Raw genomic sequence first — 24,792 nt, 5'->3', positions numbered from 1 at the left:
TGAGCATAATGAATTAACAAACAACTCCTGCAATGCGCATGAACAGAATATAGTTCCACACACAAGATGACCCAGCACCAGATTATGTCAATGCAAAGTAAGCAGAATATTTATATTGCAGTAACAGATAAAATATCATAGAAATGGCTTCTTGAAAATAAGCAATTTCAAAGACTTGATTGTAGATTGGTACTTTCTTTATTTTTCAAAATTCATTAAAACATGGCAAAATTGCTTGTCGCCAACGCGTTTCATCCCACCTGGGACTTCTTCAGGGCTGAGTTGTAATGTTGCAACAAAAAAGTAAGCGTCGGTCTTCTAAAGTTCTTGTGGTACTCATATAAATAAATATTGTAAGAAAAAGACAGGAAAAAATATTTCAAATGAGCGCAAGTTGATTCCTTATCTCACAAATCACTGTTATCGCAATTTCACAGTATTTCTACGAAGAAGTCCCAGGTGGGATGAAACGTGTTGGCGACAAGCAATTTTGCCATGTTTTAATGAATTTTGAAAAATAAAGAAAGTACCAATCTACAATCAAGTCTTTGAAATTGCTTATTTTCAAGAAACCATTCCTGTGATATTGTATCTGTTACTGCAATATAAATATTCTGCTTACTTTGCATTGACATAATCTGGTGCTGGGTCATCTTGTGTGTTACAGTTAAAAGTGATCTGTGATCACTGAATTTGGGGATGTTTAAGGGTCAAATCCCAGACGCCATGCACAGATAAATAGCAAGGAATAATAAGGCTGTACTTAGTAGTGATTTGTAGTGCCGGCCTAGTATAGCTCTGACCCTTTTTTTCGATTTGTTGTGAGAATATAGTTCCACGACCACGAAGAAACTCCTGCACCCGAGCGGTCCTTATGCGAGATCTGTTGTTCTACAGAAGTGTAGTGAGAACACGACTCAGTGCTTGAGTGATTTACAGACACCACAAAAATTGATGGTATGAAGCACTGAGTAATGTTAAATGGAAAGTGCCTACAGCTATTGCTCTGCACAAATGACTTACAGACAACATGCAGATGCTTAGCACTAGACACACAGAGTTTATGAAGACATGAAAATTTTTTGTTGAAGTACTTAATATACATTCAGAAAGGGGGCAATAGATTGTTAGCTATAACAATCTGCACAAAAAACGGGGGTGATGTGTGTAGCAAGGCTTTTATGTGTACTTTAAACGTCTCATACAATACACACATGGGTGTAAGCTAGCATAGTCACTGTTTGTGCAATGGGCATTGTTCAAGTATCTTGTGTAACGATATACAACATCATGTATGTGAAAGGTAAACAAGAACCCGCCGCTAGGGACTGGTCGGGCATGCAGACAGTTGGAAGAAGGAATGAGTTTCAACCTCAGGCCTTTATATTAGTTCTTTAAAATATGAACAATAAGGTGTAGAGGGAGGCTTTACATGACTTGGCATGTTTAAATAAACTAACATTACCGCGCTTTTAGGTAGGTGCTTACAATGTAGGCAGGGTTTAGACTAATAAGTATGGATTTGTGATGAAATATATTTTGTGTCTGTTTAACCTTTGATCTACTTTGTTTATTAACCACGGAGTTGTGTATAATAATTACAATCATTCTATGCAAACAGTTTATAGATGAACAGTGTATAGTAATGATATACTATTCACTACTTTGTGCGCAAACTGATTTGGAGTAGTGGGGGCGGGCCGTATATATACTACATGCATATGAGGTGTTCTCTGGCAGGTCTATCTAACTCCTAATGTTCCTACCTACCAGAACATAACTCAGTAGAGGAGTGAGAGATACCTGTTGTTCTCCTTTTCTCTAGCTTTTCTGGGACTTAGAAGATCTAAAGTTAATTCAAATTAAAAGCCTCATTTCACATAGTTAACTTAAGAATTCCATTTCTCAACAGTTTATCCACCATCCTAAACCAACTTCAAACTAAGTTACAGAACAGAAAACAAGATGCTCCGCATTAAACCTACTATGGAAGGGCGGGCTTGATACCATTAAAATGATGCTTACTTCTACAATATTGCAACCAATCAGAACACTCCTGCTCACCTATAGTCCAACTGTGTTCATAGAGCTGAACTAAATAATGAACAGATTCCTGTGGAAAGGTAAATATTCTAAAAGATCACTGTAGAATCTACAAACCCAGAATCAATCATTGAAACTACAATCTTACATTCTTTAAACGCAAGGACTGTTAACGGCGGATTGCTTACAACAAAAACGTGAATACAAAGAAGACATTTTCGAAACAGAACAACTGGATATAGATGTATCACCCCAAAAAGACTTAAACTATTTATAAATATATTAAATCTGAGGTACAACAAAATTAGCAAATTACTTTATAGATTCTTGTACGATGTGATCGACAAACCTATGCATCGATAACCTGAATTTGCTCAATAATTGATCAGCCATGAAATGTTCACATTCAGCCTCTATTACTGAAACCGTCTAATTTAGCCTTCACAGGTGTATGTAATGTGACCAGACAGATTCCATGAAGTTTCTTTAGATAATAACAACTGCTGCTGGAGATGCAACAAAGGATGAGCAATTTTTTTTAAAAATAAATATTTTATTGCATAGAAAAGACAAAAATGCGATGTGACGTCAAGCAGCATAGACTGTAACAAACACCATATCACAGTTCTTCCAAAGACAAATACTAATCAAATCCCCTTGGCCCCTATCCATCCATCTATTCCCCTTCCCCGACAATCCACTAGGCTACGACATGGTCCGGGCCCGCGGATCGCAAGAGTCTTAATTGTTCACCATCAGGGGAACAAAGATCTCTCCTCTGTAGGAAGGATGAGCAAATGTAAAACACATGCTTCTCTTGTACCCCAAGATCCAACAAGACAGCTCTGAGGTTAGTAAACCTATGAGTACCATCCACGTAATAAGAACATAACTCTGCCTCAATAAATGCTCACAAGCACTAGAGAAAATTCACCATTGAACAAAGAGTATACTAAACTTCTTGATGATCTGGTAGCAAACGCTCTCTATGGAATCACAGCCACTTGGACATTTCAAAATCCTCTGAGCCTCAGTCATTCGTAAAACACAGTATGCTGCTCACAACAGAAGGAACTCACAATATGATGCAATAGATCAAAAGAACCACTGGTGCCTCTATTTGAATACTCCTTCAATACAGTTGTCCAGGATAGACACAGACCAGCAAAACACCATGAGGACAATGATCCCCTAGATAGCTTCCTACACTGTCATTGTTCCCAATGACTAACATTCTAACGGCAAAGACCAATAACAAATATGAGGTAGGAATCAGAAGGACTCAAAATATGCATGTGGATCTTGTAATCCAATGCACAGTGGTGTGGAGATCACGGGTGCAGCTGTGCAGTGACACTGGAACCCAAGGGTGGGAGGGGCGTCACTGCACCTGCAACGACTTGCAGACTTGCTGAGACAAACAAAAGCCATTTGTTCATGCTTTGAGATTCAAGTAGTGCAAGGAGCTTGGATTACTTGCATTAGTATGGCAACCTTGCTATGTCACTACCAGAGCATTTAAACACCCCGAGAAGTTAGGCCTATTTGTATTGTCTTGCTGGACCTTGAAATAAATCTTCAAAAAGCGTTTAAATAAATGTTACAATTCAATGAATGTTGACTCAATTTGATGTTTTTTCACATGAGACAAGAAACATTAGATAGGTGGCAATAGCAATAAAAAAAGAAATCGTGTGTTGAGTTGTGCTACAGGGAAGAGAAATGGAGGTTTAAGTTATACGAAATATTAAGGAACATGCTAGGAATATTAATAGTCCTCATTCGAAAATCTATGTGATATTTTAAGAAGCATTCTGTTATTACCACAGCTAACATGTGCAGTCCTATCATAAAGGTTTTACATCCATAGAAGGCCTTGAAAGTCAATTTTTACGTCTTGGCCAGTTTCTACGCTAGGCTGTTTTCCATGGTATATACCTAGGCTGTACGCGTAATGTCTTCAATTCCATCTTTGCACTCGTGGTTGAAGCCAGACTCTGCGGTGCTTTCGTATCTCCTTGCTCTTTCTCCATCTCTTCCTGCCCTGCATCCTGTTTTTCAGCAGGCGCGATCCGCAGTGAAGCACTATTCTTTGACTGAGCCAATTCTGAAACTAAAACACAAAGTAAGATGATAGAAAACACAAAACAAGTATATCATCCCTGAAGCTTTTAATATATAAGGTCAACCTACAAAATAAGGATAGGGTGCTCTGCTTGCAGTCAATCATGAGGCACTGGAATTTCAGACATATTAAATCTGTTTAAAGTACCGCCAACTACTTGAGAGCCCAACTGTACACAATCATTTTGTGGAATCCCGTTCAACCAATGGCTTCACATATAACCTGCTGGATCTTTTATTTATGGTATGCAGATTAAACGAGAATAGAGGATGGGTTGTGGCCATGGTGGTCACCTAATGGTCATATTTCTGGGCTGCTCCTTGATGTCCTTGATAAATATGTTTTAATGTACTTCCCCTTTCTGGGAGCGATCTGAAAAGTCCAGATTAGTAAAGAGCAAGAGAGTGGCATTCTGTAGCTTTTGACAGCATTAGATTTCATGGACAAGATATCTTCCCAAACAGCAGCATAAGCTGAATGGCATATTGTGTTTGGCCATGCAGAACCATTGCAACATGGCCTTTAACGCAGTATGCCCCTCAGCCTTTCATCCTGCACTTATACTATCAAGACTGGGTGAGGGAAGAAAACTGGAGCGGAGATCTTGGCACCGGATCTAACCTGTGTTGCAGCCATGGATGGTAGGGGTGGACCATGGGCACATGAACCAAGGAATTCTACTCCAGACAGGGTGGTTGCTAACACCCAGCATCATTGATGAACCTTATTAGAAACCCACATACCATACCCCGCGGAGACTCTAAAGTTGATCTGGCAGGTCGGTGTGAGCAATGCTGTTTTAAAAAATATATATTTTTATTGAACAGTTACTCAGCATACATGGACAGATTCGTATATGAAATAGTTTTAGAAAAATGGTACAGAAATAAAAGAACACCACATTAACAGTGTCCATTAACGACAAGTAAATTACCAAGTCAATTATCCAGAATTTTCCCACATCTTTACTTTGGTAGTTCCCATGCATTCTCTTTATGAGTCCAATCATTATCTCCCTTTGAGATGTGTCCAGTAACCCCTGTATGCCTCCCACAAACCCCACACCTTTTCCCACTTCCGTTGGCATCCCCGACTCTAGTACACAACTTTTTTGGCTTTGTCACACCAGTCAAGGTCAGTTTTCCAGTCTGCCGACCCTTGGGGGACGAGCCGTACCCCAAGCCCTTGCTATATTTCTTTTCGTCACAATGGCTGCCGACTTCAGCCAGATTTTATGATTCTTTGGCCGTACCATCTCCCCTGTCATGCATAATATATGCCATTGGGCATCCAATGGGACTTCCAGGCCCGTGACCTCAGCCAAAACCCGGTTTACCTCCCGCCAGCACTGTTGAATTTTGCAGCAGATCCATAATATATGAAAACAAGCATTAGGAATGCATTAGGGCTCGGGTTTGTTTTAAGTTAGAGATAATGGCATTGTAAATGGCAATGTGTTTTAGGCACTCTGCACTACCACTCTGCACTCTGCACTACCACTCTGCACTCTGCACTACCACTCTGCACTGCCACTCTGCACTCTGCACTACCACTCTGCACTACCACTCTGCACTCTGCACTACCACTCTGCACTCTGCACTACCACTATGCACTCTGCACTACCACTCTGCACTACCACTCTGCACTACCACTCTGCACTCTGCACTACCACTCTGCACTGCCACTCTGCACTACCACACTGCCATACTGCACTGCCACTCTGCACTCTGCACTACCACTCTGCACTCTGCACTACCACTCTGCACTCTGCACTACCACTCTGCACTACCACTCTGCACTCTGCACTACCACTCTGCACTGCCACTCTGCACTACCACACTGCCACTCTGCACTGCCACTCTGCACTACCACTCTGCACTGCCACTCTGCACTGCCACTCTGCACTGCCACTCTGCACTCTGCACTACCACTCTGCACTGCCACTCTGCACTGCCACTCTGCCCTCTGCACTACCACTCTGCACTGCCACTCTGCACTGCCACTCTGCACTGCCACTCTGCACTGCCACTCTGCCCTCTGCACTACCACTCTGCACTGCCACTCTGCACTGCCACTCTGCACTGCCACTCTGCCCTCTGCACTACCACTCTGCACTGCCACTCTGCACTACCACTCTGCCCTCTGCACTACCACTCTGCACTGCCACTCTGCACTACCACTCTGCCCTCTGCACTACCACTCTGCACTGCCACTCTGCCCTCTGCACTACCCCTCTGCACTGCCACTCTGCACTGCCACTCTGCCCTCTGCACTGCCACTCTGCACTGCCACTCTGCACTCTGCACTGCCACTCTGCACTACGCACTGCCACTCTGCACTACGCACTGCCACTCTGCACTACCACTCTGCACTGCCACTTTGCACTGCCACTCTGCACTGCGCACTACCACTCTGCACTGCCACTCTGCACTACGCACTGCCACTCTGCACTACGCACTACCACTCTGCACTACGCACTACCACTACCCACTACCACTCTGCACTACGCACTACCACTCTGCACTGCCACTCTGCACTACGCACTACCACTCGGCACTGCCACTCAGCACTACGCACTACCACTCTGCACTGCCACTCTGCACTACGCACTACCACTCTGCACTCTGCACTACCACTCTGCACTGCGCACTACCACTACGCACTACCACTCTGCACTACGCACTACCACTCTGCACTACCACTCTGCACTACGCACTACCACTCTGCACTGCCACTCTGCACTGCGCACTACCACTCTGCACTACGCACTGCCACTCTGCACTACGCACTACCACTCTGCACTACGCACTACCACTACGCACTCCCACTCTGCACTCTGCACTACCACTCTGCACTACCACTCTGCACTCTGCACTACCACTCTGCACTCTGCACTACCACTCTGCACTACCACTCTGCACTCTGCACTACCACTCTGCACTGCCACTCTGCACTACCACACTGCCACTCTGCACTGCCACTCTGCACTGCCACTCTGCACTGCCACTCTGCACTGCCACTCTGCACTGCCACTCTGCACTACGCACTACCACTCTGCACTGCGCACTACCACTCTGCACTACGCACTGCCACTCTGCACTACGCACTACCACTCTGCACTACGCACTACCACTCTGCACTACGCACTACCACTACGCACTCCCACTCTGCACTCTGCACTACCACTCTGCACTACCACTCTGCACTACCACTCTGCACTACCACTCTGCACTCTGCACTACCACTCTGCACTACCACTCTGCACTACCACTCTGCACTCTGCACTACCACTCTGCACTGCCACTCTGCACTGCCACACTGCCACTCTGCACTGCCACTCTGCACTCCCACTCTGCACTGCCACTCTGCACTGCCACTCTGCACTGCCACTCTGCACTGCCACTCTGCACTGCCACTCTGCACTGCCACTCTGCCCTCTGCACTACCACTCTGCACCGCCACTCTGCCCTACCACTCTGCACTGCCACTCTGCCCTCTGCACTACCACTCTGCACTGCCACTCTGCACTGCCACTCTGCACTGCCACTCTGCCCTCAGCACTACCACTCTGCACTGCCACTCTGCACTACCACTCTGCCCTCTGCACTACCACTCTGCACTGCCACTCTGCACTACCACTCTGCCCTCTGCACTACCACTCTGCACTGCCACTCTGCACTACCACTCTGCCCTCTGCACTGCCACTCTGCACTGCCACTCTGCCCTCTGCACTGCCACTCTGCACTGCCACTCTGCACTCTGCACTACCACTCTGCACTGCCACTCTGCACTACGCACTGCCACTCTGCACTACGCACTGCCACTCTGCACTACCACTCTGCACTGCCACTTTGCACTGCCACTCTGCACTGCGCACTGCCACTCTGCACTGCCACTCTGCACTGCCACTCTGCACTGCCACTCTGCACTGCCACTCTGCACTACGCACTGCCACTCTGCACTACGCACTACCACTCTGCACTACGCACTACCACTCTGCACTACGCACTACCACTACCCACTACCACTCTGCACTACGCACTACCACTCTGCACTGCCACTCTGCACTACGCACTACCACTCTGCACTGCCACTCTGCACTACGCACTACCACTCTGCACTGCCACTCTGCACTACGCACTACCACTCTGCACTACGCACTACCACTACGCACTACCACTCTGCACTACCACTCTGCACTGCGCACTACCACTCTGCACTGCCACTCTGCACTGCCACTCTGCACTGCCACTCTGCACTGCCACTCTGCACTACGCACTGCCACTCTGCACTACGCACTGCCACTCTGCACTACGCACTGCCACTCTGCACTACCACTACCCACTACCACTCTGCACTACGCACTACCACTCTGCACTGCCACTCTGCACTACGCACTACCACTCGGCACTGCCACTCTGCACTACGCACTACCACTCTGCACTGCCACTCTGCACTACGCACTACCACTCTGCACTCTGCACTACCACTCTGCACTACGCACTACCACTACGCACTACCACTCTGCACTACGCACTACCACTCTGCACTACCACTCTGCACTACGCACTACCACTCTGCACTGCGCACTACCACTCTGCACTACGCACTGCCACTCTGCACTACGCACTACCACTGTGCACTACGCACTACCACTCTGCACTACGCACTACCACTACGCACTCCCACTCTGCACTACCACTCTGCACTACCACTCTGCACTCTGCACTACCACTCTGCACTCTGCACTCTGCACTACCACTCTGCACTACCACTCTGCACTACCACTCTGCACTCTGCACTACCACTCTGCACTGCCACTCTGCACTACCACACTGCCACTCTGCACTACCACTCTGCACTGCCACTCTGCACTGCCACTCTGCACTGCCACTCTGCACTGCCACTCTGCACTGCCACTCTGCCCTCTGCACTACCACTCTGCACTGCCACTCTGCACCGCCACTCTGCCCTACCACTCTGCACTGCCACTCTGCCCTCTGCACTACCACTCTGCACTGCCACTCTGCACTGCCACTCTGCACTGCCACTCTGCACTGCCACTCTGCCCTCAGCACTACCACTCTGCACTGCCACTCTGCACTACCACTCTGCCCTCTGCACTACCACTCTGCACTGCCACTCTGCACTACCACTCTGCCCTCTGCACTACCACTCTGCACTGCCACTCTGCACTACCACTCTGCCCTCTGCACTGCCACTCTGCACTGCCACTCTGCCCTCTGCACTGCCACTCTGCACTGCCACTCTACACTCTGCACTACCACTCTGCACTACGCACTGCCACTCTGCACTACGCACTGCCACTCTGCACTACCACTCTGCACTGCCACTTTGCACTGCCACTCTGCACTGCGCACTACCACTCTGCACTGCCACTCTGCACTGCCACTCTGCACTGCCACTCTGCACTGCCACTCTGCACTGCCACTCTGCACTGCCACTCTGCACTACGCACTGCCACTCTGCACTACGCACTACCACTCTGCACTACGCACTACCACTCTGCACTACGCACTACCACTACCCACTACCACTCTGCACTACACACTACCACTCTGCACTGCCACTCTGCACTACGCACTACCACTCTGCACTGCCACTCTGCACTACGCACTACCACTCTGCACTGCCACTCTGCACTACGCACTACCACTCTGCACTACGCACTACCACTACGCACTACCACTCTGCACTACGCACTACCACTCTGCACTACCACTCTGCACTACGCACTACCACTCTGCACTACGCACTACCACTCTGCACTGCCACTCTGCACTACGCACTACCACTCTGCACTACGCACTACCACTGCACTACGCACTACCACTCTGCACTACGCACTACCACTACGCACTCCCACTCTGCACTACGCACTACCACTCTGCACTGCCACTCTGCACTACGCACTACCACTCTGCACTGCCACTCTGCACTACGCACTACCACTCTGCACTACTCACTACCACTCTGCACTGCCACTCTGCACTACGCACTGCCACTCTGCACTACGCACTGCCACTCTGCACTACGCACTGCCACTCTGCACTCTGCACTGCCACTCTGCACTCTGCACTGCCACTCTGCACTACGCACTACGACTCTGCACTACGCACTACCACTTTGCACTACGCACTACCACTACGCACTACCACTCTGCACTACCACTCTGCACTACGCACTGCCACTCTGCACTGCCACTCTGCACTACGCACTACCACTCTGCACTGCCACTCTGCACTACGCACTACCACTCTGCACTGCCACTCTGCACTACGCCTCTGCACTCTGCACTACACCTCTGCACTACGTCTCTGCACTCTGCACTATGCCTCTGCACTACGCCTCTGCACTCTGCACTACGCCTCTGCACTCTGCACTACGCCTCTGCACTCTGCACTGCCACTCTGCACTACGCACTACCACTCTGCACTGCCACTCTGCACTACGCACTACCACTCTGCACTACGCCTCTGCACTACGCCTCTGCACTCTGCACTACGCCTCTGCACTACGCCTCTGCACTCTGCACTACACCTCTGCACTACGCCTCTGCACTACGCACTACGCCTCTGCACTACGCCTCTGCACTAGGCCTCTGCACTACGCACTACGCCTCTGCACTACGCCTCTGCACTACGCCTCTGCATTACGCACTACGCCTCTGCACTCTGCATTACGCCTCTGCACTACGCCTCTGCACTAAGCACTACCACTCTGCACTACGCACTACCACTCTGCACTACGCACTACGCCTCTGCACTCTGCACTATGCCTCTGCACTATGCCTCTGCACTACGCCTCTGCACTACGCCTCTGCACTACGCCTCTGCACTCTGCACTGCCACTCTGCACTACGCACTACCACTCTGCACTGCCACTCTGCACTACGCACTACCACTCTGCACTACGCCTCTGCACTCTGCACTACGCCTCTGCACTACGCCTCTGCACTCTGCACTACGCCTCTGCACTTCGCACTACCACTCTGCACTACGCACTACCACTCTGCACTACGCCTCTGCACTACGCCTCTGCACTACGCACTACGCCTCTGCACTCTGCACTACGCCTCTGCACTACGCCTCTGCACTACGCCTCTTCACTCTGCACTACACCTCTGCACTACGCCTCTGCACTCTGCACTACGCCTCTGCACTATGCACTACGCCTCTGCACTACGCACTACCACTCTGCACTACGCCTCTGCACTATGCACTACCACTCTGCACTACGCACTACCACTACGCACTACCACTCTGCACTACGCACTACCACTCTGCACTACGCACTACCACTCTGCACTACGCCTCTGCACTACGCACTACCACTCTGCACTACGCACTACCACTACGCACTACCACTCTGCACTACGCACTACCACTCTGCACTACGCCTCTGCACTACGCACTACCACTCTGCACTACGCCTCTGCACTACCACTCTGCACTACGCCTCTGCACTACGCACTACCACTCTGCACTACGCCTCTGCACTACGCCGCTGCACTACACTACGCCTCTGCACTACGCCTCTACACTACGCACTACGCCTCTGCACTACGCCTCTGCACTACGCACTATGCCTCTGCACTATGCCTCTGCACTACGCCTCTGCACTACGCCTCTGCACTACGCACTATGCCTCTGCACTACGCACTACCACTCTGCACTACGCCTCTGCACTACGCACTACCACTCTGCACTACGCCTCTGCACTACGCACTACCACTCTGCACTACGCCTCTGCACTACGCACTACCACTCTGCACTACGCCTCTGCACTACGCCTCTGCACTACGCACTACGCCTCTGGACTACGCCTCTGCACTACGCACTACCACTCTGCACTACGCACTACGCCTCTGCACTACGCCTCTGCACTACGCACTACCACTCTGCACTACGCCTCTGCACTACGCACTACCACTCTGCACTACGCCTCTGCACTACGCCTCTGCACTACGCACTACGCCTTTGCACTACGCCTCTGCACTCTGCACTACGCCTCTGCACTATGCACTACGCCTCTGCACTATGCACTACCACTCTGCACTACGCACTACCACTCTGCACTACGCCTCTGCACTACGCACTACCACTACGCCTCTGCACTACGCACTATGCCTCTGCACTACGCCTCTGCACTACGCCTCTGCACTCTGCACTACGCCTCTGCACTACGCACTATGCCTCTGCACTACGCACTACGCCTCTGCACTATGCACTATCACTCTGCACTACGCCTCTGCACTACGCCTCTGCACTCTGCACTACGCCTCTGCACTACGCACTACGCCTCTGCACTCTGCACTACGCCTCTGCACTACGCCTCTGCACTACGCACTACCACTCTGCACTACGCACTACCACTCTGCACTACGCCTCTGCACTACGCACTACGCCTCTGCACTCTGCACTACGCCTCTGCACTACACCTCTGCACTACGCCTCTGCACTACGCCTCTGCACTCTGCACTGCCACTCTGCACTACGCACTACCACTCTGCACTACGCCTCTGCACTACGCACTACCACTCTGCACTACGCCTCTGCACTACGCCTCTGCACTCTGCACTACGCCTCTGCACTACGCCTCTGCACTACGCACTACGCCTCTGCACTACGCACTACCACTCTGCACTACGCACTACCACTCTGCACTACGCCTCTGCACTACGCACTACGCCTCTGCACTAAGCCTCTGCACTACGCACTATGCCTCTGCACTATGCACTACGCCTCTGCACTACGCCTCTGCACTCTGCACTACGCCTCTGCACTACGCACTACGCCTCTGCACTACGCACTACCACTCTGCACTACGCACTACCACTCTGCACTACGCCTCTGCACTACGCACTACCACTCTGCACTACGCACTACCACTACGCACTACCACTCTGCACTACGCACTACCACTCTGCACTACGCCTCTGCACTACGCACTACCACTCTGCACTACGCCTCTGCACTACGCACTACCACTCTGCACTGCGCCTCTGCACTACGCACTACCAGTCTGCACTACGCCTCTGCACTACGCCTCTGCACTACGCACTACGCCTCTGCACTACGCCTCTGCACTACGCACTACGCCTCTGCACTACGCCTCTGCACTCTGCACTACGCCTCTGCACTACGCCTCTGCACTACGCACTACGCCTCTGCACTCTGCACTACCACTCTGCACTACGCCTCTGCACTACGCACTACCACTCTGCACTACGCCTCTGCACTACGCACTACCACTCTGCACTACGCCTCTGCACTACGCACTACCATTCTGCACTATGCCTCTGCACTACGCACTACCACTCTGCACTACGCCTCTGCACTACGCCTCTGCACTACGCACTATGCCTCTGCACTACGCCTCTGCACTACGCACTACCACTCTGCACTACGCACTACGCCTCTGCACTACGCACTACCACTCTGCACTACGCCTCTGCACTACGCACTACCACTCTGCACTACGCCTCTGCACTATGCACTACCACTCTGCACTACGCCTCTGCACTACGCACTACGCCTCTGCACTATGCCTCTGCACTCTGCACTACGCCTCTGCACTATGCACTACGCCTCTGCACTATGCACTACCACTCTGCACTACGCACTACCACTCTGCACTACGCACTACCACTCTGCACTACGCCTCTGCACTACGCACTACCACTCTGCACTACGCACTACGCCTCTGCACTAAGCCTCTGCACTACGCCTCTGCACTACGCACTACGCCTCTGCACTACGCACTACGCCTCTGCACTATGCACTACGCCTCTGCACTATGCACTACGCCTCTGCACTACGCCTCTGCACTACGCCTCTGCACTACGCACTACGCCTCTGCACTACGCACTACGCCTCTGCACTATGCCTCTGCACTATGCACTACGCACTACCACTCTGCACTACGCCTCTGCACTACGCACTACGCCTCTGCACTCTGCACTACGCCTCTGCACTCTGCACTACGCCTCTGCACTACGCACTACCACTCTGCACTACGCACGACCACTCTGCACTACGCCTCTGCACTACGCCTCTGCACTACGCACTACGTCTCTGCACTACACCTCTGCACTACGCACTACGCCTCTGCACTACGCCTCTGCACTCTGCACTACGCCTCTGCACTACGCCTCTGCACTGCCACTCTGCACTACGCACTACCACTCTGCACTGCCACTCTGCACTACGCACTACCACTCTGCACTACGCATCTGCACTACGCCTCTGCACTCTGCACTACGCCTCTGCACTACGCCTCTGCACTACGCCTCTGCACTCTGCACTACGCCTCTGCACTACGCACTACGCCTCTGCACTACGCACTACGCCTCTGCACTACGCCTCTGCACTACGCTTCTGCACTCTGCACTACGCCTCTGCACTACGCAGTACGCCTCTGCACTACGCACTACCACTCTGCACTACCACTCTGCACTACGCCTCTGCACTACGCACTACCACTCTGCACTACGCACTACCACTACGCACTACCACTCTGCACTACGCACTACCACTCTGCACTACGCCTCTGCACTACGCACTACCACTCTGCACTACGCACTACCACTCTGCACTACGCCTCTGCACTACGCACTACTACTCTGCACTACGCCTCTGCACTACGCCTCTGCACTACGCACTACGCCTCTGCACTACGCCTCTGCACTCTGCACTACGCCTCTGCACTACGCCTCTGCACTACGCACTACCACTCTGCACTACGCACTACGCCTCTGCACTACGCACTACCACTCTGCACTACGCCTCTGCACTACGCACTACCACTCTGCACTACGCCTCTGCACTACGCACTACCACTCTGCACTACGCCTCTGCACTACGCCTCTGCACTACGCCTCTGCACTACGCACTACGCCTCTGCACTACGCCTCTGCACTACACCCTTGCAAGAGGAAAAAAGACGCCACAGCATTACTGTAAACACACGAGAATACTAGTGTCATTTTACACTGCTCTGTTCCACATTTCTTAATACCGCATGTTCTGGAAAAGCGTAGTTGCAACTCATGCGTTCCCAATAGGTGCCCACACAATCTTTCGTAGAGTTCGACTCTTCGCTAATGGTCATTCACTTGTCAAAGAATCCCATATCCAAAAACAGAATAGAAACAACAAAAAAAATAGATTGCGGTGCACATTTAATTTATTTAACTATCAGTTACAAAGACTTTTATACTACAAGTGATTAACTGTTATCCCTGACCCCTCCCGCATTTGCCTGCTCTCCTCGGGAGATCCATACCTTCAACAAGAGCCCACTGCAAGGAACAGGACAGCCATTCGACACAGTCTACGATTTTACAAAGACCCCTCGCGCCTGGAAAAAGATGCCCCGTACAACGCATGCGGACACTCACTGAAGAGATCAGATGACTTTTGTATGCAATGCAATGGTGAACACGCTCGCACCATCTGGATTGCATTACACGGGCACTCTGACAGCTCCTAATTAAGATTAATCACTCTGCCGTGCTCGTTCGCGCACAGAATATGCCAAATCGGGCACGCGTACATTACATACAGCCTATCACGTCAACGCTACTAAATAGAAAGCACAGCAAAGACGAATCACTAGGCAGATGCCATAAAAAACTAAGGAATGTGCCAGCCGGAGCCCTTTCTGAATGCTTTCTTTTTTTGAACGCATAAGAGCTCGGAAGCTCCGCCTGCACTTCGTGGGGGCTTAGGCCCGAGCCCTAAAAAGACCCTACCATTCCACAGCCCCTGGCATATTGGTCTGAGTCGCATCAACCCAGTAGGTACATAAGTCCCCTCCAGGATTAGGATCTCTGAAGGATTCTACATTGTATGAGGCAGAAGCAGGCCCGGGTACTCACCTCACTAGGACTCTAAATCAACTCCACCCAGTCTGACAGCTATGACAAGACGAGGAATGCTATGCACATGTCACCAAAGGGGATACCCAGTGTCTTTGTCTCTTCCTAAAAGCCCTAATCACAACTTGCAAAACGGAATTATCTAACAAATCGACTCAATAGCTCTATAATTGTTTGCTGAAGAAAATTAAATTGATGACCTCAAAATCAACACTCCTCAAAGTTCTGATGCTCAAGTCACAGCAGAGCTGTGGCTCGTAATAATGGCTGCGTGCCGCCCACGCGCGATTTATTCCCTGCCTGTGCGGGTGAATTAATCAGTGGGCGGGTTTGTGACGAGCCCAGCTCGTCATGAGCACAGCTCCACTGTGACTCATAATGAGCCGAGCTCGTCACGAGCACCGTGGCGCCGCGCTGACCCGACCTCCCCCCCCACACAACGTGGGGGAATTATCCCCGCAGCAAAGGGATTAATATGAAATTATGTGACATTTCATGTTCTTGAAGAGGGTCACAACCTTCTGCCAAACAAACTTGAAGACAGTGAAAATAGATCATGGAGGAATAACATAAGAATTAAAGGCACTCATACTTCCATTTTGAATGAAGGTTTTAGTTGTATGTGTAAGACTTGTTTGCTGAATTGGTTGTAGAACCACAAGTGACAGACTGAGCTGGATTGGGATCATTATTGTACTTTTTTTCTATATTTTACAGGACGGTGTTTGTTTTCAATAGGAGAAAAAAAATCTGCAACAGAAATTTTTCAATTTGACAACTGAAGTTACCTGCATTTAACCACGTTGGAAGACTTACAACATGGAGGAGCCTGTAACTCTTTTCTTTTGTTTAGGTAATGTTAGGATGTGTGGTTGTTCATATGGGACATATCCATATGAAATCAATTTTTATATGAATATTGTTATTGTTATGCTGTTTTGTAACGCGCTCAATTACTGCCGGAGTATCCTGGCGCGAAAAGAAGAAAGAAATTTAACAGCCAACACTACACAGAAAAGAGAACTAAAAGGCCAATCTAAACAGGTGAGTTTTCAATGCTTTTTTAAAAGCACCAAAGTTAGAAGTAGCACGCAGAGAAAAAGGAAGCTCATTCCAAGCTAACGCGGCCTTCACCGCCACCGAGTGCCCTCCCAACCGGACACGCCGAAAGCGGGGAACCTGCATCAGATGTTGAGCAGCAGAGCGCAGGTTTCGGTTGGGAGAGTAACAAATAAATCGTTTCTTCAAGTAGGCGGGACCCTGCCCGTTGATGGCTTTATGAGCCAGGGTCAGAATTTTAAAGGTAATCCTTTGGGGAACTGGCAGCCAATGCAGGCTCTGCAGGTAATTCCTTACGCTGATCCGGCTGGAGATATCATTGAACCTTGTTACTTTAAAAGATCAGGGTCTCGCAACAAGCTGAATAAGATACGTTACATTCTGTGAAGGTTAGGCAAATGGAGGGGATGACTTTGCCATATTGCAAGTGATACACCTGTCGAAGGTAATATGTGCAGAGGATGTGATCTTGTTTCTCTCCCCAACTGATTACCCTGTTTTTAGGGAAGAAAAATCTAATCAAAGGATGACCATACTGGTTTGTAACAAGGTATAACCTGTCCTGCGAGGACTCCTGAAAGATCACTGGGGGTGATTGATGGATGGGAATAAAATGATTACACCCTAACAATCTTAAGGCCACCTTTACCCAGAAATCTACTTCAGATTGTCTTCGACACAATCTCTCACCGCACTCTCGCAGCCAGACTCCACTGCGCCCTTATACGTGGAACCGTCCTTGACTAGATCTTCTCCTTTCTCTCCGGTCGAACCCAAAGGATTAGACTCCCTCCCTTCCTTGCAGAACCTACAGAGATCAACTGTGGAGTACCCCAAGAATCCTCGCTCAGCCCCACGTTCTTCAACATCTACATGGCCCGTCAGACAGCATGGGCTCAGCATAGTATCCTACGCCGACAACACCCAGCTCATCCTCTCTCTCACAAAGAACCCCGAAAACACCAGACTCAGCTTCCAAGAAGGAATGCAAGACGTCGCAGCCTGGATGAGCGACAGCTGTATATAACTGAATTCGGAGAAGACAGAGTCCTCGTCCTCGGACCCTCCCCTACTGCGTGGGACAGCTCCTGGTGGCCCCCTGCCCTCGGAAACCCACCCACCCTTATGGATCACACCCGGAACCTCTGCATCATTCCAGACTCCTCCATCACCTTGACCCGCCAGATCAACACCATAGTCTCCACCTGCTTCAACTCCCTTTGCATCCTCCGCAAGACCTTCAAGTGCATCCCCCCGAATATAGAAGGACTGTCATGCACGCACTCATAACCAGCCGACTGGACTACGGGAACGCGCTCTTCACCGGAATCAACAAAACCCTGCTACACAAACTCAAAACAATCCAGAACACCGCAGCCAGACTTGTCCTCGAAACCCCATGACACAAGCACATGACCCAGCACCTACGAAACCTCCATTGGATCCCGGTCAAGAAGAGAGTAACCTTCAAGCTACTCACCCACGCCTACAAATCCCTTCACAGCATCGGACCTAAATACCTCAATGAAAGAGTATCCTTCCAGGTACCCAAGACGTACCTCCACTCCGCCGACCTCGCTCTGGCAGAGACCCCACGCATCCGCAGAACCAGAGCAGGCGGAAGATACTTCTCCTACATCACAGCAAAGACCTTGAACGAGCTCCCAGTCAACATCAGAGGCTCCTCCAATCTGCACACCTTCTGGAAAAGCATCAAGACCTGGCTCTTCGACTGATCCGGAGCTGCACCCCCTCGGCTCCCTCAGTGCCTTGAGACCCTCACCGGCGAGCAGTGCCAGTGCTTTATTTAAGCGGGTGCTTTCTGGTGCTCAGCACCTGCACTTAATTGGTTTCCATGGATAGGCACCAGCACTTAATTGTCAACACCATACTTAGACCTGTCTACCACATGGTGGCGCTGTTCATCTAATTTAGAGATGAGCAAAACAACGGTTGTTTAGGAAAACAATATACATTAAAATAGTGCTAATACCGCCACTGCCAGCCATTTCTTTGGGGACCTGGAATAATCTGAACTAGTGCACTTACATGCAAGAGAGATGGTTAGTAGTTGTTTTGGCAGCGATGACAAGGGAGATGGGTGGTGTAAGCTGCTGTGGACTCCTGGCCAGAGCCCAGGCACTTAATATTTTACAAATTGAGCACTGAGTAGCGTGTTTTATAAAGCCCCTGATTGACTGATTGAGACTGCCAGCATTTCAGCATTAAAAAGAAGGGTAATGTTAATGCCATTCTAATTCATCCAGAAAAAGGTCTTCCCTAATACTCTCCTAAAATGTTAATACAAAGGATACAAAATTCCGATTTACCAGATGTTTTGCGACACTTGCATCCTGGGCAATGAGATTACTCATATCTCACTTTAGTAAACTTTTTCCTTCTGTCCACCAGTGATCTTGCCATTGGTTATGAAATTGAACCTAATGCCCCACCTGATCACTCTACAGTTTTTCTTTCCTTAATATTGGCCACCCAGGTGCTACACAGTGCCACAGAAGGGAAATGGATCACTTTATTGAGGGATACTGTTCTTAAGTAAATTATGAGAATGCCAACGTACTTTGAACTGAAAACCACAAACAGCGTGTCATGAAATACAGAATGAAAACCTGCCAAGATGGTGATCAAAGGTGAACTGCTAATAAGTGGGGTAACCCATAAGCAAGTGTAGGTGTAAATTAAGGTCCATGAGTTAAAACACAAACAAGAAGTAAGGAAGAAATGCATCAGACTATCTACGACTGCATGCCCTAACAGATAAACTAGTCACTTCTTCCTGGACACAGAAATAAATCCTTGTTGGAATCAGAGCAATGGCACTTCAACCATGAACGCCTGGCAAGCAGAGATTACAAAACTAGCAGACATACAACTGTATCCATAACATGAAGTATAAAAAATGGATAACAGAAAGGTGGGCAACATCCAATGTCAGGCATTTGTACAATACTACATGTGGCTCTACTCTGGCCAAGTTTGGATCAACAATCATTTTGAGACTCAGATGGCCTTCCGTCAATACAGCTCAATACTTTAAAAGATACTAGAGGCCTGATTTATAGTTTGGCAGACACAGTGGCATAATGAAACTTAAAGCCCCCCCTGTAAAGTATATGGAGGGGGTCCCCACACCTATGAACCAGTCAGGAGCTCCCAGCCTAGGAGTCCGCCGACCATGCGCAGTGGCAGAGGGGGCCTCCTAGAGCTCTGGGGGGCCCCCACACTGCAGATGCTGCGGGGCTATTGTTACGCCAATGGGCAGACAGGTTACTCCATCACATACAACAACTAATCATCCTGCCCCAACTGCACTGCACTTGTAATAGGGCGGTTGGGATATCCATGATGTTTGTGATGGAGTAACCTATCTGCCAAACTCTAAATCAGGCCCTAAATCTATTACTAAGGAAAATATGGAAGTTGTCATCCTGTTGATAGCCATAAATAAACCTACTGGCTAGACAGTTTCACCAAAATTTATTTTAACAATCCTTTATCAATATCCTCAAGGAGCCCCCTTGATTTATTTTGCTAGACCAAGGACTTACCACATTGCAGCAACCCAAACCAACTCCTTTTGTGGACATTTTGTGACAGCGTGGAGTGTTGGCAACTATGTAGGCTCTGCACGTCATTTCCAGAGCAGAATGGTGTCAGAGCAGAGCCGCATGCTGCCACCTGACAGCATGCCAAGGTACTACTGAGACGTTTCTGGATCCAGTCTGACTCACGTAATATTCAAAATGTGAGAAATCTGCAGCTAGATAGGGTCTCTACCAGAAACATTATTACCAAAGGAAAATAACTTGGTCATCAACAACAAGAACAGACATAAAAGAACTGCCCCATCAGACCACTGGCTTCATGGTCCTTTATTTGGTAAACAGTAGGCGCCCCTCAGCATCTACTGCGTTCAGGCGCCTATGTACAAAATCCGCCTATGTCCCTTTTTCCCGTACAGACCTCGTAATCAAAGTACAACCATTCCTTCCCTTCACCCAGTTCTTATTTTCCCTCTCTCCTCTAAGCCATAGGGTAGAGTTATCAAGTTAGTTAGTATGGTGCTTAGTGGGGAAAGACCAAGGGGACACTCACTTCCAAGCCATGACCATTCCGTTGGCCATGGTGGGTCCAGAACTCAGAGAGGCAGGTCCATTGAGCCTCCTCCCCTGCTCCAGTAGTGTGAGAGCGCCCGCAATGGAGCAGCTTGCTCTTGAGGCTTCCTTTAATCCTTTTAGCTCCCCTACACTTCTTTAGGTTTGTCTGGGCTGTCCGCTGCTTTCCTGACTAAGGGTTCCTGTGCTGCCACTGCTTCAACGTGCTGTGTGACCTGTGAGTCCTGACAACACTGTCGTAGAGGAGGAACCCCTAACGGAGGAGCCCCTAACCGCCTGGAGGTTGCAAATGCTGAAGACGAATAATTGCTGTCAAGGCCAGCCATGCTGTTTGTTCCTAGAAGCAAGAATCCGAGAGGCAAGGCTGTTGTCCATTATCCTGTACCTGCTGACAAGGATACAGACTGTGTAACCGCGAAGAGTCCACCACCTATTTCAGCTCAAAGCCATGTCCCAGCAAACAGGTAACATGAGGCCTCAAATCAAAGAGTGATGGATTGTATCTTCAACTGAAAAAGATTCCCAGCATGGGATAAAATCTTCTTTTGGTTGCTGTAAATACACTTGATGAAGAGATTCCTACTCCTTCAGAGGATAGCCAGTCGTAATGAAGCGAAGTCTCCCATGGTCTAAGAAACAAAAAGGGACACAACTTACCACATGATGAAAACTGAAGTTGGTCCTGGTAATGACAATCTCAAAGTAAGGAAATGTCTCTTGAAAGGCAAATCTGATCTGTAATGCAGATACAGTGGAGATATTTCTGAGGACACTTTCACATATGACATTTGGTAGAAATCTGATCTATGATGGTGCCCAGCACTTTTACCTAACAGGCAGAAGTTTGGGTTGTTTCAAATGAGATGACTGTGCTACTAAATAAACAGTATTGTTTTGCGTTTTGGCATATTAATATGGATTACTGCTATTTTAAGACAACAGTAAATCCCATTCTGATGACGGGTAATGATTAAAGTATGTGAATATAAGAAAGATACAATGATGGTGAACTTTTACAAATTCTCGCTCACTCAATTCCATCTGCACTGACTGCAGGAAATATAATTTCTCTGTATTATAAATAGGGTTTCTGGTTTATTGGCACTGTGTCTCTTCAACACATATTCGTGCCCATATTATTAGCATTCATCCACATTTATGTTGTGTTTCCCGATCAAATAAAGTTATACCTAGTACATTTCCATATTTATTTAACTGAGAACTGTGTACTCATACTTTGATGCCTGTTGAGTTTTAGCACTAATAGCAGCCACATGTAATTTAACAATACACTCACATGAAGATATTAGCATTATAGAACAAATAAGTGAACATATTAAGTTATTTAAGAATATCTCATTATTATCCAAGCTGTCTATATACACATGTATTGGCCTGTGCGTTTTGCATGACAGCATGGAGAGTCATGGAAAAGACAACCAAATGTCTTTACGTTTTTTAAAAACATTTTTTAAATGCATCGAGGAAAAAAACATTGTTTTCTAAAAATCTGTAAGCACAGGAAACTGTAAGCCTTAATTATACTTTGAGTAGCGAATCTGGCCACAATAATGTGTATTAAAAAGAGAGAATCCTCATATGTCTACCATCTTGGGAGTCTTTCGCGTCTGCAGAGCTCGAAGTGGAGGGCTTCTTCTTCGATTCACCAAGGATTGGGACTCTGCTACTGCCTGCAATGAAATCAGAAGGCAGGTTAAAAGGATCACAAACAGTAACTACTATCAAAGCAAAGCCGGTGTAAACAGATTGTGTTCTGCATGTGTCCAACAGATCAATACTTGGCTGACATTTTTGATTTTGAACCTGAAGTTGTTTACAATCATGCAGCTTGCAGCAGTCTAACTACTTGTCCAATGTACAGCCACACCATAACAATCATAATGATCGATACTCGTTCCCTCAGGTTATGACATGATAGTAGCGTGCCGACGGTTATTAATTGCTAGAGGAATCTGAAGAAGAACAAATTACTCACCTTCTGGTGGATAATTTTACTGCAGATTCCACAAATTAGAATACTCCCCAGGTGTCAGACTAGATCTGGAAAGCTTTCACCAGCAATGCTCCCACTTACTGGTAGGTGGCCTTATGCGGTTCTGCGGTGATACCATGCTGCACCGGAAGTGACTGAGCATATAGAAGCACCACCCTTGCATGCTGACATCAGTTCCTTTCTTTTCACGTCTTCTGACATGGACCCGGAACTCCGTTCCAGAGTTCCCCAGCCGCCACAGTAAAGTGGCAGACCATTTAAAAAGTATGTTCATTTTTGGGACAGATTAACAACCTACCTGTGAAGTTCTACTTCAACCGTACATAGGTATGTATTCACTGTTGACAATGACTTTCACATGCAGTGTGGTTGCTTCGGATTGTTGAGGGAAAAGAAAAGACTGACTAGCCAGGGGCTGCAGAAGCTGTAGCTTACCTGCAGTCACCCCTTTAAGCCTCTACCAATATGTGGGCGCAAAGCAGGTATGTCAGTTCCTAAAATCTGCACAGAACCCTGCCGCTAGGCTCTGGTGAGCAGTGGTACAAATACATGTGCAGGAAAGGGGAAGAAGAAAGAGTTACTAACCTTCGGTAACGCCTTATCTGGTAGAGACTACATTTAGCCACAGATTCCTTACCTTTGAATTTCACAAGGTGTCAGACTGGATCCAGAAGATTTTTCATGAGCAGTACCCCTGCGCGCCAGTAGGTGGCGTAGATCGGTTCCACGTGCGTCATCGGTGTCATCCGTGCTGGAAGTGACGCTGCAGTACCTAAATTGGTGCCACCTAGGGGGGCTGACGTCAGTTACTTTTCACAACTTCCATGACAGAAGCGCAGAGCCATAAAGATCACTGGTGTATAAAACTAGGGCCCTGAAAGGGTGCAGCTCTATTTCTAGAAATCGGTTCACAGAGCAGAGAAGATGGCTGGGTCGGTAAGGAATCTGCGGCTAGATATAGTCTCTACCAGATAAGGCGTTACCAAAGGTAAGTAGCTTGTTCATCTGCTAGAAACTTCTAACCGCAGATTCTTTACTTTTGAATAGATATCCAAGCAATACCTCCTCAAAGGTGCGTCGGAGGACCAATTTCATTCTATAAAGTCCTGCAGGACCAAAGAGTCCATCCCTATGGACCGGACTTTCCAGACAGTAATGTTTGGTAAACGTGTATAATGAGGCCCACGTTGCTGCCTGGCAGATGTCCAGGACCAGGACTCACAGCTTTAGCTCTGGGGGAATGAGCTTGCAAGCCTTCAGGAAGTTGCTTCTTGGTCAGTGCGTAGCAGATTTTGATGCAGAGCACAAACCATCTGGAGATGGTCTTCTGCATTACCAGACCTTTCTTCGCACCAACATATCCTGCGCAGAGTTGATCGTCCACCAGGAACTCTTGTGTACGGTTACTGTAGAACGACAACGCTCTTCTTGGGTCCAGACGGTGGTCGCTCCTCTTCTTTGTAGCCATGTGAAGACACGTACAAAGTAAGAAGTGTGATTGATTGGCCTATGA

At 48.7% G+C, this 24,792-nt stretch overlaps 2 protein-coding genes across 4 annotated transcripts in view; one reads left to right on the top strand and one right to left on the bottom strand.

The window, feature by feature from the left end:
• LOC144790943 (uncharacterized) overlaps nucleotides 1–24,792 on the top strand; it is a 225,330-nt gene that overhangs the window by 69,019 nt on the left and 131,519 nt on the right. The window lies entirely within an intron of this gene.
• CCDC74B (coiled-coil domain containing 74B) overlaps nucleotides 1–24,792 on the bottom strand; it is a 235,322-nt gene that overhangs the window by 89,349 nt on the left and 121,181 nt on the right. For all 3 annotated transcript variants that reach the window (XM_078667780.1, XM_078667781.1, XM_078667779.1), the window contains exons 4-5: nucleotides 22,873–22,956; nucleotides 3,982–4,156 (exon numbers count right to left, since the gene is read on the bottom strand). In XM_078667780.1, the coding sequence (XP_078523906.1) occupies nucleotides 3,982–4,156; nucleotides 22,873–22,956 (259 nt within the window). The remainder of the gene's footprint in view (nucleotides 1–3,981; nucleotides 4,157–22,872; nucleotides 22,957–24,792) is intronic.

This window comes from Lissotriton helveticus, chromosome 11 (genome assembly GCF_964261635.1).
Source record: "Lissotriton helveticus chromosome 11, aLisHel1.1, whole genome shotgun sequence".
In the NCBI taxonomy this organism is placed as follows: domain Eukaryota; kingdom Metazoa; phylum Chordata; class Amphibia; order Caudata; family Salamandridae; genus Lissotriton; species Lissotriton helveticus.
This window is presented reverse-complemented; position numbering and strand designations above follow the sequence as displayed.